Genomic DNA, 12,651 nt, shown 5'->3' with positions numbered 1-12,651 from the left:
ATGGAAGGTGATGTGACCACGTGCTAGGTCATCAGCCAGAATCCAGTTCACACCAGCCACATGAGTATTCTTTAAGAATTCAATTTCTTTCTATCTTTGTAAAATGTTTGTAAACGTAGCCTTACCTTATTCATTTAGATTTCTGTTAGTTTTGCAGTAGTTAGACTTTTCATTCTTCTTTCTTTGGTGAGAGGTAGTTAGTGCTCTGGAATGAGTGTGTATTTGTTCTATTAGTTAGAAATGAGTGTATGTCATCGAGAGAGACCTCAACTGTCCTAAGAATTTAGAAGGCAGGAGAGATAAAAAATAAATGAATCCCGCGTTAATTTTGATTGGTTTTGAAATAATTTGAAAATTAATTGAGACAAATTAGGACAGTGTTCTAGTGTTTTTCTTAGTGTAGAATTTCATTCTACGATTGTACGACATGTTTGTGGGTTCGAGTTTGTTTAGAGTCATCCGAATAACTTCATACGACAGCTTTGCGAGTGAGATTATGCATGGTCAGGATATAATAATAATAATAATGAGTAAAAATAATTAAACCTAATTACGGGCTAAAATGATTTAATAAGGTCATGGGTTTAATGTTAGTTATTCTTGGAAAGTATTATCGTGTGCTCACTTTATGTAAAGTAAGCCTGGGACATGGCAATTCTCCGGACGGAGTAACGACGAATTAGATGTATGTTTTCTGCGCTATTAATTTGAGTATGACTTGCAGATGGACATTATATTTTGAGTAATAATTTATGCATCCATTAGAGTCAATTTTGGGAAGAGATGTGTCACTGGACATGATTTCTTCGAGCTTCAGTGCAGAGTAATCGAGAGCCACGACATTATAGGTGAATAAAAATAAATGCCGCAACTCATGTACCGTAAGCGCGTATTCTAATATTTTGACCTGTGTTGGAGTTATTCTACTTGATTAATTGGGATGATTTCTGTTTAAAATATTCCTTGAACATCGTTGTATAGTTAATTTCTACGTATAAGTGATAACCTTAATTCCATCACATTCTAAATTGATACCTGGGATGTGCGTGATAGTGTCATCTAGAGAATGGTTTCCCTAATTTGCAGTAAATCCTGAATTTAATAATAATGGGTTAGTGTTCGTGTAAATAGTATTATAATAATGCCGTGTACCCATGTGTGAATGTGTGATGTGTGATTTGATCCTATTCTGTGTTTTATGAATATTTCTTGTATGATTTTGTGACGATATTCTCCACTATGTGCGTCAAATTTTTGTCCGATTTGTATTATTTCGCGTGTCCGTAATTGGATCAAATTTGAATCTTTAGAAGAATTTATTGTAAGTTAAGGTAGACTAGGGCCTAATTCACTAAGTTAAAGTGAATAAGAGAAGGCAACGTCCGTGGACTGATGTCACGAGATTTAATTATTAGTTATTGTACAGTCACTTTCTGCATAAAATTGAGTAAAATTTAGGTTAATATAAGTTCAAGTAAAAATTTATTACAAGACGTTTATTCAATTAATAATTATAAAAATGAAGTAATTGTTGAAGGGAAAGTCTAAGGAAGACTTGCTAACCATAAATTGATGAATTAAATAATTTTCAATAATTTAAATAAGGAAGAGAAAATAATCATTTTCTTGTAAAAATAAGCGAAATCCAGATGGAATATTTTAATTTAAACGATTTGATTAACATTATAGGAGAATGATATCAGATATTAATTTGTTTTTCAATCAGTTTTTACAGTAAATTAATGATTCCTATATTTATTATTACAGAAACGAACAGTCGTTGAACTTTAATTTGAGCAAGATCCCTCATAAATGATAGCACGAGGAGAAGATATTTTCAAGAATCAAACCCAGATTTTGTGAATTTAATTGTTTTATTTAAAAGAGTGTCAGTTTTAATAAATGTGTAAACCTATTTTAGTCTCCTTTCATTTGTCGCTAGTCCTTCATCTATCCCTGCCTTTAAAAATTTCTGCACAGCCGATAGCGAACGGTCCACCACTGAGACCCTCGCTCTCCGGCGAGCTGAGCCCGGCATGATGGGGGCAGTACCAACCGCCATCTATGCAATTCAGTTTGTCGGAAATGTCTTGAGCTGTGGCATAGGAAGAACTGGCTATTGCTATATGATAATGTTCCTGAACATTGCTTTGTGCTTGTCCAAGAGTAACTAGCAAAGTAAAAGGTCACCATTTTGCCATACCCCCTATACCCACTTGATGTCACACCATACAATTAGTTTCTCTTTCCCTGCTTGGCATAGATTTCATTCTGCTGAGATCATTGTCGCCACAAGGGAGCAGCTTTACAGGATATTCCTGTCAATATATTTCAGCTGTGTTTCCAATAGCTGTACTAATATTGACAGATTTGTATAGCTAGTATTGGCAACCAGCAACTACTTTGAGGGACGATGTGGAGCTGTGTAAATGTATACTGTGTTGCGCAGCTGACTGCAGGCTAAGTACCAATCCATGAACTTATTGACTGTAATCTTTTGTGACTATCACTGCTTTGTCTCTACAGGTTTTCCATCCATATTGAAAAATATTCCTTCAATGACTTGGCCAGTTTTGATCCTAGACGCCTCATATGTCTGTGGGCCTTTGGCAGTTGCTACTTATTCAGGTACAATATCTTCATGGTTCATAGATATTTAATCATTCCTGTTATGTTACTCGATAGGAAAAATGAAGCAACATATTTTATGACATAAAATTCACACATGAATCTACAGAACTTCTAAGATAAAATTCTAAAGTAACTTAATTGTATAAAGTCCATGTGGACGGAACCGGAATGAAGTTCATTACTTGTAACTACAGAACTTTTCAAGTTAAATGATATATATATATATATATATGTATATACTGTATATGTCTCTCTCCCCACAGCAACTAAAATAATTTTTCAGCTGCTGTGATGAATAGTACAGATTCTTACCTTAACAAGCATCTCAACAGCAAATACTCCAGTAAAAACATAGTTTGCTGTCGCCAGGAACATTCTTTCCACACTGTCGGGTGGAATATTCGGGCGTTCCATTGCGAGTGTGATGCAGTTGAGGCCAATGAATAAAAGCACTGCATTATCAAACCACCTCTGTTCCACAATCCAAACACAGAACATACGAAACCTAGAAATAACAATGGTTCAGTTATTGTTGGAAACTGTAATTACAGAAGAAAGTATTTTATATTCAAAACCTTCCTCCATTTGAAGGCTGCCTGAGACAAAGAATTTTGTTAGATAACAAGTAAAGAAAAAGTAATTAAAAGTCCGTAGTCACAGTTCAGTGAATACAATTGATGTCTGAGGATCAGAATAGAATCCCTGAGCACTTTTAGCCCCCAGTCAATGAACTCCTTGGTACTGATCTCGAAGGTCTTCATCAGCTCTACCATCTTCTTAGCAATTGTCCCTCTTGTGCCTATCATGAGACTCCTCACTTCTAGGTAGTTCAGCTCATATTTATTCATACAATACAGCACTGTAGGCAGCTAGAAGGACTTTTTTTCTCTGTCTACTTTATCTGGTTGGTCAGGGTATGTTTCAAATCTTTCTGTGGGGTCTAATATATATAAATATATATATACGGTATATATGCAGTTTGCCTCTTTAATGGTGATCATGTTTGTCCTACTCTTGCTGCCATTTACTCTGAAGACATGCACTTGAAATTCTTTCTCACAGAGGGACTGTGCAATGGACAATGTGATGTTGTTATGTCTGATGTTTTGAAGAGCTTTACCGAAGGGGCAAGAACCCAAGACATCAAATAAAGTTTCAGTCTCACTGCATCTTCTGCAGCGATTATCACCAATTTGTTAAGAATGAAGCCATACATTTCAGTGTCGACTCAGTTAAATCTAGCAAAAACTTTTCAGTCTGTCAAACACACTCCAATTTCAAAATAAATTATAACACTATAAACATACCTATCTATGTCAGGGTGACATAAAAAATATTACAAATTCAAAATGATTCCAAGATATTTTAGACAATTTTTGATTCCATTTAAAAAACTGTATCATAATGATTGTGTGACATATACTGTGAGAGTTTATATATTTGATCTAGTTCAAGTAAATTTTGGATAATTTAAAATTGTATTCAATTTTATCTTGGAAAATTTGTGGGACACCTGTACCGCACATGTCAATTTTTCTGGGACTTGCATAAGATACAAGCTTCAAGATGTTTTCTAACAAGCATCCAATTAAAAATTTAAATTTGATTGGTTTAAATTATTTTTTCAGGTATGTTTATAGCGTTATAATTTATATTGAAATTGTGGTGTGTTTGACAGATTGAAAAGTTTTTGCTACATTAGATTACCATCAAGGCACCTTCCTGGTTCAGCTCTCACAGGTGCAACGTTACATGCTATTTTCAGCGTGTCTCCCCAGTCCATGCTAGAAACCCAGCGGTTTACAGGAGGGAACTCCTCAGCAGGTACGATTTGTCAAACTACATTGATACTTATCATTACATCGAAACAATTGGCTGCATAGTTTGGCTCACATAGCTAGCTGTGAGCTTGCATTCGGGAGATAGTGGATTCAGACCCCACTGTCCACAGTCCTGAAGATGATTTTCCATGGTTTACCATTTTCACTCCAGGCAAATGCCGGGGTTGTACCTCAATTAAGGCCACGGTCGCTTCCTTCCCACTCCTAGCCCTTTCCTTTACCATCATTGCAATAAGACCTATCTGTGACGGTGCAACGTAAAACAAATATTGTCATTACAACATTCAAAATGATTCCAAGACATTTTAGACAATTTTTGATTTCATTTAAAAACCTGCAACATAATGACTGAATATTCAATTAACATAATAAACAACGTAGGAAAGTCGGTAAGTATCTGCAATTTTGCTCTAATTGTCTTTAGGCTGGCTCTATGGCATTGTGAGCTCACCAGCCATTTGATGGCAGCGTTGTCTATGTCTGTGGTAGGTTTTAGCATTATCAGATGAGTACAGCTTGTAGTGTTGTGACTTAAAGGTGGCCGCGCCACTTTCTGTTTGCATGATGGAAGAACAGTGTTCCGTTATCCTTTTTTTTTGTGGTCTGAGAACCATGGCTAATGTGCATATGGTTTGTCACATAATTGACAGTCACTTGTCTGTTATTCAGGATCATATCACACACTTGTTCAATATTGGTATCAGTTACAGCCGCAGATGGATGCCCCGATCTTTCCTCATCCTTCACATTCGTGTCACCCCTTTTGAACTGGTCAATGCACTGGTAAACATTTCGCTGTGGAAAAACATTGTCCCCATATTGTGCTGAAAGTCTTCTATGAATTTCTACTCCTGGTACTCCTTCAGACCACAAAAAATGGATTATGGAACACTGTTCTTTCTTGGAGCAAACAGAGAGTGGCATGGCCATCTTAACGCTGCAACAACGCAAGCTATACTAATCTGATAATGCTGAAACCTACCACAGATGTAGACAACAGTGCCATCTAGTGGCTGGTGAGCACACAATTCCATAGAGCCAACTTAAAGACAATTAGAGCAAAATTGCAGATACTAATTGACTTGCCCTCATACGTTTCAGAAAGAACCTACAATACACAAACGTTTAAAATTTGCATTTTCCAATTTATAGTTTAGCAATTGATAAACTTCTTACTATATATCACAGTGATTACTTTTTAAAGGTTTTTTTTATGTGGACAGATACAAAAAAGTTTATTCATGGGAGATGGAAAGGGTGAAAGGGAGGTAATATGTTATTAAGGAGAAGTGTGAAAGTACAGCAGACTATCTTCCTGTGTGGCAATAGTGCAGACAATGAACTGGTGACCTGAGTGATAATAATTGTGCCAAAAGCAGACCTTTAACATGATAAATCATGGAAAACTAATTTAGAATTTCATGTGATTGGATGTATAAGGTAACTTCAGGCGGCTGAAACTAAAATGACTGTGATTATAGACAGAAGAGATCATGAGTGAATTGCAAAGAAGTCTGTCAGAATCATCCTGTTGTCTAATAGTTATACACTATTCAGCATGACAAATGCAACATTTTTTTTTTTTTAATGGAGATTTATTTTAAACTAGTACATAAGCCTGTCATTGACAGTCAGAATTACTATATGTAAAGTAACTGGAAATTCTAAATGGACCATTAATATATCTTATAAATAAAAGTTACACTTTCCAGGTTTTATGCAGCATTTGAATGGAACCAAAACAGGTATTATAATACTGTGCTGTATTTCCTTACAAACCATATTAAGTGCAGTTGTACTTTGATGTATATGGTTTTGCGTACTCTTCAGAAAGCTACATACAACTGTCCAAACCAAATCATCATCAACAGCATCATATGCCCTCTCTCCATATGAGCTCTGCAGAGAGGTATAGAATTTAATCCAGACTTTTGGCACACATCCTAGTGATTAGAAATTAAATACCACCACCTCGCCTACTGTGCCGGCCAACATTTTGATGGTAAAAATATTTTCAACGAATGGAACTGGAACTGGCTAACCACTGTGTCAGACTTGATGCATTGACAATCATGGCCACCAAGTGGGCTGCTGTATTCTGTGCTTATCAACAGAGATAAAAGAAAAAAGTACTTCATTTAAAGATAGCATTTTAAACTAAATAGTTCAAGTTTGATGGTCTTCATTTCATTATTCTTGGAGCCCATATCTGGTACCAGTTTAACTTTCGAACATTCCCGTTTTCTCCATACACAGTATCTGTGGATAGTAACAGAAGTCACGATGTATGTAAATCAACCTCATGCTGATGGATATAGCTGTGTACATACGGCATCATGGCGAATGAGACAATCAATCAATCAATCAATCAATCAATCAATCAATCAATCAATCAATCAATCAATCAATCAATCAATCAATCAATCAATCAATCAATATTGATCTGCATTTAGGGCAGTCGCCCAGGTGGCAGATTCCCTATCTGTTGCTTTCCTAGCCTTTCCCTAAATGATTTCAAAGAAATTGGAAATTTATTGAACATCTCCTTGGTAAGTTATTCCAATCCCTAACTCCCCTTCCTATAAATGAATATTTGCCCCAGTTTGTCCTCTTGAATTCCAACCTTATCTTCATATTGTGATCTTTCCTACTTTTATAAACGCCATTCAAACTTATTGGTCTACTAGTGTCATTCCACGCCATCTCTCCGCTGACAGCTCGGAACATACCACTTAGTCGAGCAGCTCTTCTTCTTTCTCTCAATTCTTCCTAACCCAAACATTGCAACATTTTTGTAACGCTACTCTTTTGTCGGAAATAACCCAGAACAATCGAGCTGCTTTTCTTTGGATTTTTTCCAGTTCTTGAATCAGGTAATCCTGGTGAGGGTCCCATACACTGGAACCATACTCTAGTTGGGGTCTTACCAGAGACTTATATGCACTCTCCTTTACATCCTTACTACAACCCCTAAACACCCTGACAACCATGCAATAACTTCACTGATAGAAACGGTGATTTTTAAAAAAACGTTCAAAAGTCGTGGTCCTGAAAGGTTTATTATATTTTTCTTGTAAAGAAGACATAACAATCAATTACTAGTACCAATTTCAGCTGTTGAAACTTTCTAACAATTAAAGAAATATTTAGCCACCTAATCAATACCTTTATTTGCCTTTGGCAATTTTATAAAATCATTAATAGTACATGTTTCAACTGCTTTGCAGTCAACATCAGCTACATTCACGTATGCTTAGGTGTAAATGTTTTTTTTTGCTAGTTGCTTTACGTCGCACCGACATTGGTAGGTCTTATGGCGATGATGGGACAGGAAAGGCCTGGGAATGGGAAGGAATTGGCCGTGGCCTTAATTAAGGTATGGCCCCAGCTTTTGCCTGGTGTGAAAATGGGAAACCTCGGAAAACTATTTTCAGTGTTGCCAACAGTGAGGTTCGAACCCACTATCTCCCTGATGCAAGCTCACAGCTGCGCGCTCCTAACCGGACGGCCAACCCGCCCGGTTCTGGTGTAAATAAGGTTAAAGTATGAACAATATATATTCTCATATTAGCCTTGATAACTTCTCATGGGAAACTTAAAACTTTTTTGCCTATTGGGGGAGGTTGGTGGTGGGGAAAATACTTAAAAGTGATTAATAACTTGTCCTTAACTAAAATATTACTAAAAAATTCCCTTCTTCCAATAAGAAGATAAAAACTTCTTTTAAGTCTTTTTTTTCTTCTGTTCAGAAGCGTATTTGAAAAAGTACTGATTAACTTTTCATCAACTAACTGCTTGAAATATTATTAAAGTATAATTAAAACTTATTCTTAACTAAAATACTGATAAAAACATATGTCAGCTTCCGGTCGAGGAGTTAAAATCTGGAACTGGAACTGGCTAACCACTGTGTCAGACCATATAGACTTGATGAATTAATGACCATGGCCACCAAGTGGGCTGCTATATTCTGTGCTTATCAACAGAGATAAATTAAAAAAAAAACAAAAAAAAAAAAAACTTCATTTAAAGATAGCATTTTAAACCAAATAGTTCAAGTTTGATGGTCTTCATTTCATTATTCTTCTAGTCCCATTCATGTTTGTGCTTGAAGGCTTGTGGAAAAAAATGGTTAACTTGCTTTATATATATTGCCAAAAGTAAATTCTTAGAATGTCCTTGCAACTCAATGTTGATGATCGGGCTGAGAAGGGCAGGTTGGTCGCTTCGTCAAATCGCAGCCGATACCCATAGGGATGTGTCCACTGTGCAGCGCCTGTGGCGAAGATGGTTGGCGCAGGGACATGCGGCACGTGCGAGGGGTCCAGGCACAGCCCGAGTGACGTTAGCACGCGAGGATCGGCGCATCCGCCGCCAAGCGGTGGCAGCCCCGCACGCCACGTCAACCGCCATTCTTCAGCATGTGCAAGACACCCTGGCTGTTCCAATATCGACCAGAACAATTTCCCGTCGATTGGTTGAAGGAGGCCTGCACTCCCGACGTCCGCTCAGAAGACTACCATTGACTCCACAGCATAGACGTGCACGCCTGGCATGGTGCCGGGCTAGAGCGACTTGGATGAGGGAATGGCGGAACGTCGTGTTCTCCGATGAGTCACGCTTCTGTTCTGTCAGTGATAGTCACCGCAGACGAGTGTGGCGTCGGCGTGGAGAAAGGTCAAATCCGGCAGTAACTGTGGAGCGCCCTACCGCTAGACAACGCGGCATCATGGTTTGGGGCGCTATTGCATATGATTCCACATCACCTCTAGTGCGTATTCCAGGCACGTTAAATGCCCACCGCTACGTGCAGCCGGTGGCACTCCCGTACCTTCAGGGGCTGCCCAATGCTCTGTTTCAGCAGGATAATGCCTGCCCACACACTGCTCGCATCTCCCAACAGGCTCTACGAGGTGTACAGATGCTTCCGTGGCCAGCGTACTCTCCGGATCTCTCACCAATCGAACACCAATCAATCAATACTGATCTGCATTTAGGGCAGTCGCCCAGGTGGCAGATTCCCTATCTGTTGCTTTCCTAGCCTTTTCCGAAATGATTTCAAAGAAATTGGAAATTTATTGAACATCTCCCTTGGTAAGTTATTCCAATCCCTAACTCCCCTTCCTATAAATGAATATTTGCCCCAGTTTGTCCTCTTGAATTCCAACTTTATCTTCATATCGTGATCTTTACTACTTTTATAACACGTGTGGGATCTCATTGGACGCCGTTTGCAAACTCTGCCCCAGCCTCGTACGGACGACCAGCTGTGGCAAATGGTTGACAGAGAATGGAGAACCATCCCTCAGGACACCATCCGCACGCTTATTGACTCTGTACCTCGACGTGTTTCTGCGTGCATCGCCGCTCGCGGTGGTCCTACATCCTACTGAGTCGATGCCGTGCGCATTGTGTAACCTGCATATCGGTTTGAAATAAACATCAATTATTCGTCCGTGCCGTCTCTGTTTTTTCCCCAACTTTCATCCCTTTCGAACCACTCCTTCTTGGTGTTGCATTTGCTCTGTCAGTCAGTGTATATACTTGTCAACTTCAGGAGACTAATATTATTTTATGACCTGAAACCATAACTTAGTCATTTTCGAACATGAAAATGAATTATTAATTTTTCTAAACAATGTAATTGAATGATTCAAGAAAGAGGGAAGTTACATGTAATCGATGTGTATTCCTCCAGTAATCACGAAATGTCTTTCCATTGTAACACTTTGCTGATATTTCCTTTTCATATACCAGACTTCACTCGCACTCCTGTTTCTGTAAACTGAATGAGGCAGTCAGTTTTAGACTAATCAATCTAATTCAATGTAATTATACAATTATCTCCTCACCTGTTTCGGGGCTGGAATATATACAATGAGAAGTCATCCCTTTCTTTGAGACAACCTGTAGGTTCAAAGAATGCAAATATTCTTTTGAGAACACCTGGGGGCGATTCTTCCCCTGGTGTTGGTGAGGTAGCATCTGCAGAACCTTGCTGTGAACCTGCCTGTGATGTTTCAGGCTCCTCTGGAACTTGCTTTACTCGAGGGAGAGGTGAAGACTCTGCTGCTGCTGTTGTTGAGCAAAATATGAAAATGGAAGGGTTCAGATATGAGTACACATTAAAATAACAGTATCTTTCTTGCAATGAGAAAGAAGTAAGGGGAAGAAGGAAACATTAGTTCCTTGAAACAATCACTTTATGCATAGATCTCCAGTTCATATCACAATGCAAATTTATAAACATCATAATGATATAACTGTGAAGTGGAAGTGGCAAATGATATAACAGCCACAAAATGCAAAATGCATTTTTTCATGGAAAGTGATCTGTGTGCCTTTATCAATAATATGGAAAAAAGATATAAGTCGAACGAACCTCCCTTTGTAGTTCAAACCCTCTCCGATAGATGGAGCCCTATACAAGTTGAACAACTTTTCTGTTGGGTGTAATAAAAGTGCCAGCGTGCTTTGGGGAATCGTTTGCATGCCAACGAGTTCTCTACTTGCAGAAAGGTTATCAAAATGCAAGCTGCAAATAGTGGACAAAAGCAAAACAAAGAATTGTTAACAGAGAACATTGCATTCAGGGACATGCAAGACATTTTCACTTTGAAGTTCACCCCTTCCAATTCCGGCAGCAAAATCACAGCAGAGAAGAAAAAATATCTTCTGGCAATCCTGGAATATATGGATCCAAAAGTATCATAACATTTATAAAAAACTTTGTAAGTGAGAAAATGCTGAGAACCATCATTACAAAATGTTATTAATAAACAATGTTATACTTATTTTGCAAATATATATCATTTGTTTTCTGTCATCAATTGCATAGCATAGTATGTTCTTCTTTTTTAAATGATGCTCAAACATAATAATATTGTTTATTGTCGATATCATGCTCCTTACTTTTTATGCTTCTATCATTTTCTAAAGACATTTCGCATGGCACTCATATCATTCCTAAAAACTGTAAATTTGTTGCAATTCTCTGTCTAAATGAACAAGAGTGTACAACACATTCAATATCATTATCTTTTTTCAACTAAATGACCCTTGGAAAGTAATAATAATAATAATAATAATAATAATAATAATCATCGTATGGCCTCAGCTACCATGTGCAGGCATTTCAATTTGACGCCATCTGGCTGTCTGCTCGTCAATTTTGACGTTCCGTATTACTCTAGGCCCATTAGATGGCAGACCGAGTAAACCGAAACTCTCTTGGGCGTCGATGGCTGAGATTTAATGAATTTTGTCGGGTAAACGCCAAATGTGTCACCAGAGATCTTTTACATGCCGACATCGTATGACATGGAGTGTCTAATGGACTTTTTTCTGCCCTTCAAAAATCCGACTACCTCTGCTGGGTTTGAACTCGCTATCTTGGGATCTGGAGGCCGACACTCTACCAACTGATCCACAGAGGCAGCTACCCTTGGAAAGTGTCAGAATATTACTTTCATATTAATATGTTTTATTACACCCTTGGAAAGTGTCAGAATGTAATAAAACATATTAATATGAAAGTAATATTGTTTTCTTTACTTTCCCACGGTTTTTGTTTTGGACACTTATAGCATTTCCCAATTCCACTTCACAATTATTTGTTCCAAATTTACAATGTATTTATTTTTGTAAATTATCTTTCACTTATGCATTTTTAAATTATATCATGATAAAAAATAAGAATATTCAGTGAGTATTCCTTTTAGTATCTTAGACACCTTATACACACTGACAGGTTAGACTTATGAGTATGTGAAGAAATACACTACTACAAATTCCTTATGTTTTATTGATAAAAAAGGAAATCACAGATGAGTAATAATGCCTGTAGATTTTTCTAAGATAACCAGAATTTCAGACACAGAAAGCTGGACTTAGTCCTAAAAGCAGTAAAGTGAAATGCCGACTTATGTTTTTGGCATTTGCGTTATCACTATGTATCATAATACCTAATTACATTCATAAAGCAATGTTCAGTTTTAATACAAGGCAAATGTACAAACACAGTATGTAACAAACAAAATAACATAGGCCCATTATATACTAAATAATGTAAAATGAAGGAGTGTAAATTCATATATATATTTATTATATGCACTCATAATCTTCATTCAGTGACCTATAAAAACACAATACAGCATCATTATTCTTTGACAGTCAGTGA

The 12,651-nt window shown here is 37.5% G+C and overlaps 1 protein-coding gene across 1 annotated transcript in view; it reads right to left on the bottom strand.

Annotated features, from left to right (window-relative positions):
* Positions 1–12,651, bottom strand: part of Ca-alpha1T (Ca[2+]-channel protein alpha[[1]] subunit T) — a 614,336-nt gene that overhangs the window by 81,491 nt on the left and 520,194 nt on the right. The window contains exons 26-27 of the mRNA XM_068228299.1: positions 10,325–10,547; positions 2,944–3,136 (exon numbers count right to left, since the gene is read on the bottom strand). Coding sequence (XP_068084400.1) covers positions 2,944–3,136; positions 10,325–10,547 — 416 coding nt within the window. The remainder of the gene's footprint in view (positions 1–2,943; positions 3,137–10,324; positions 10,548–12,651) is intronic.

This window comes from Anabrus simplex, chromosome 6 (genome assembly GCF_040414725.1).
Source record: "Anabrus simplex isolate iqAnaSimp1 chromosome 6, ASM4041472v1, whole genome shotgun sequence".
NCBI lineage: Eukaryota > Metazoa > Arthropoda > Insecta > Orthoptera > Tettigoniidae > Anabrus > Anabrus simplex.
The sequence above is the reverse complement of the archived record's forward strand: the minus strand, read 5'-3'. Positions and strand labels throughout refer to the sequence as shown.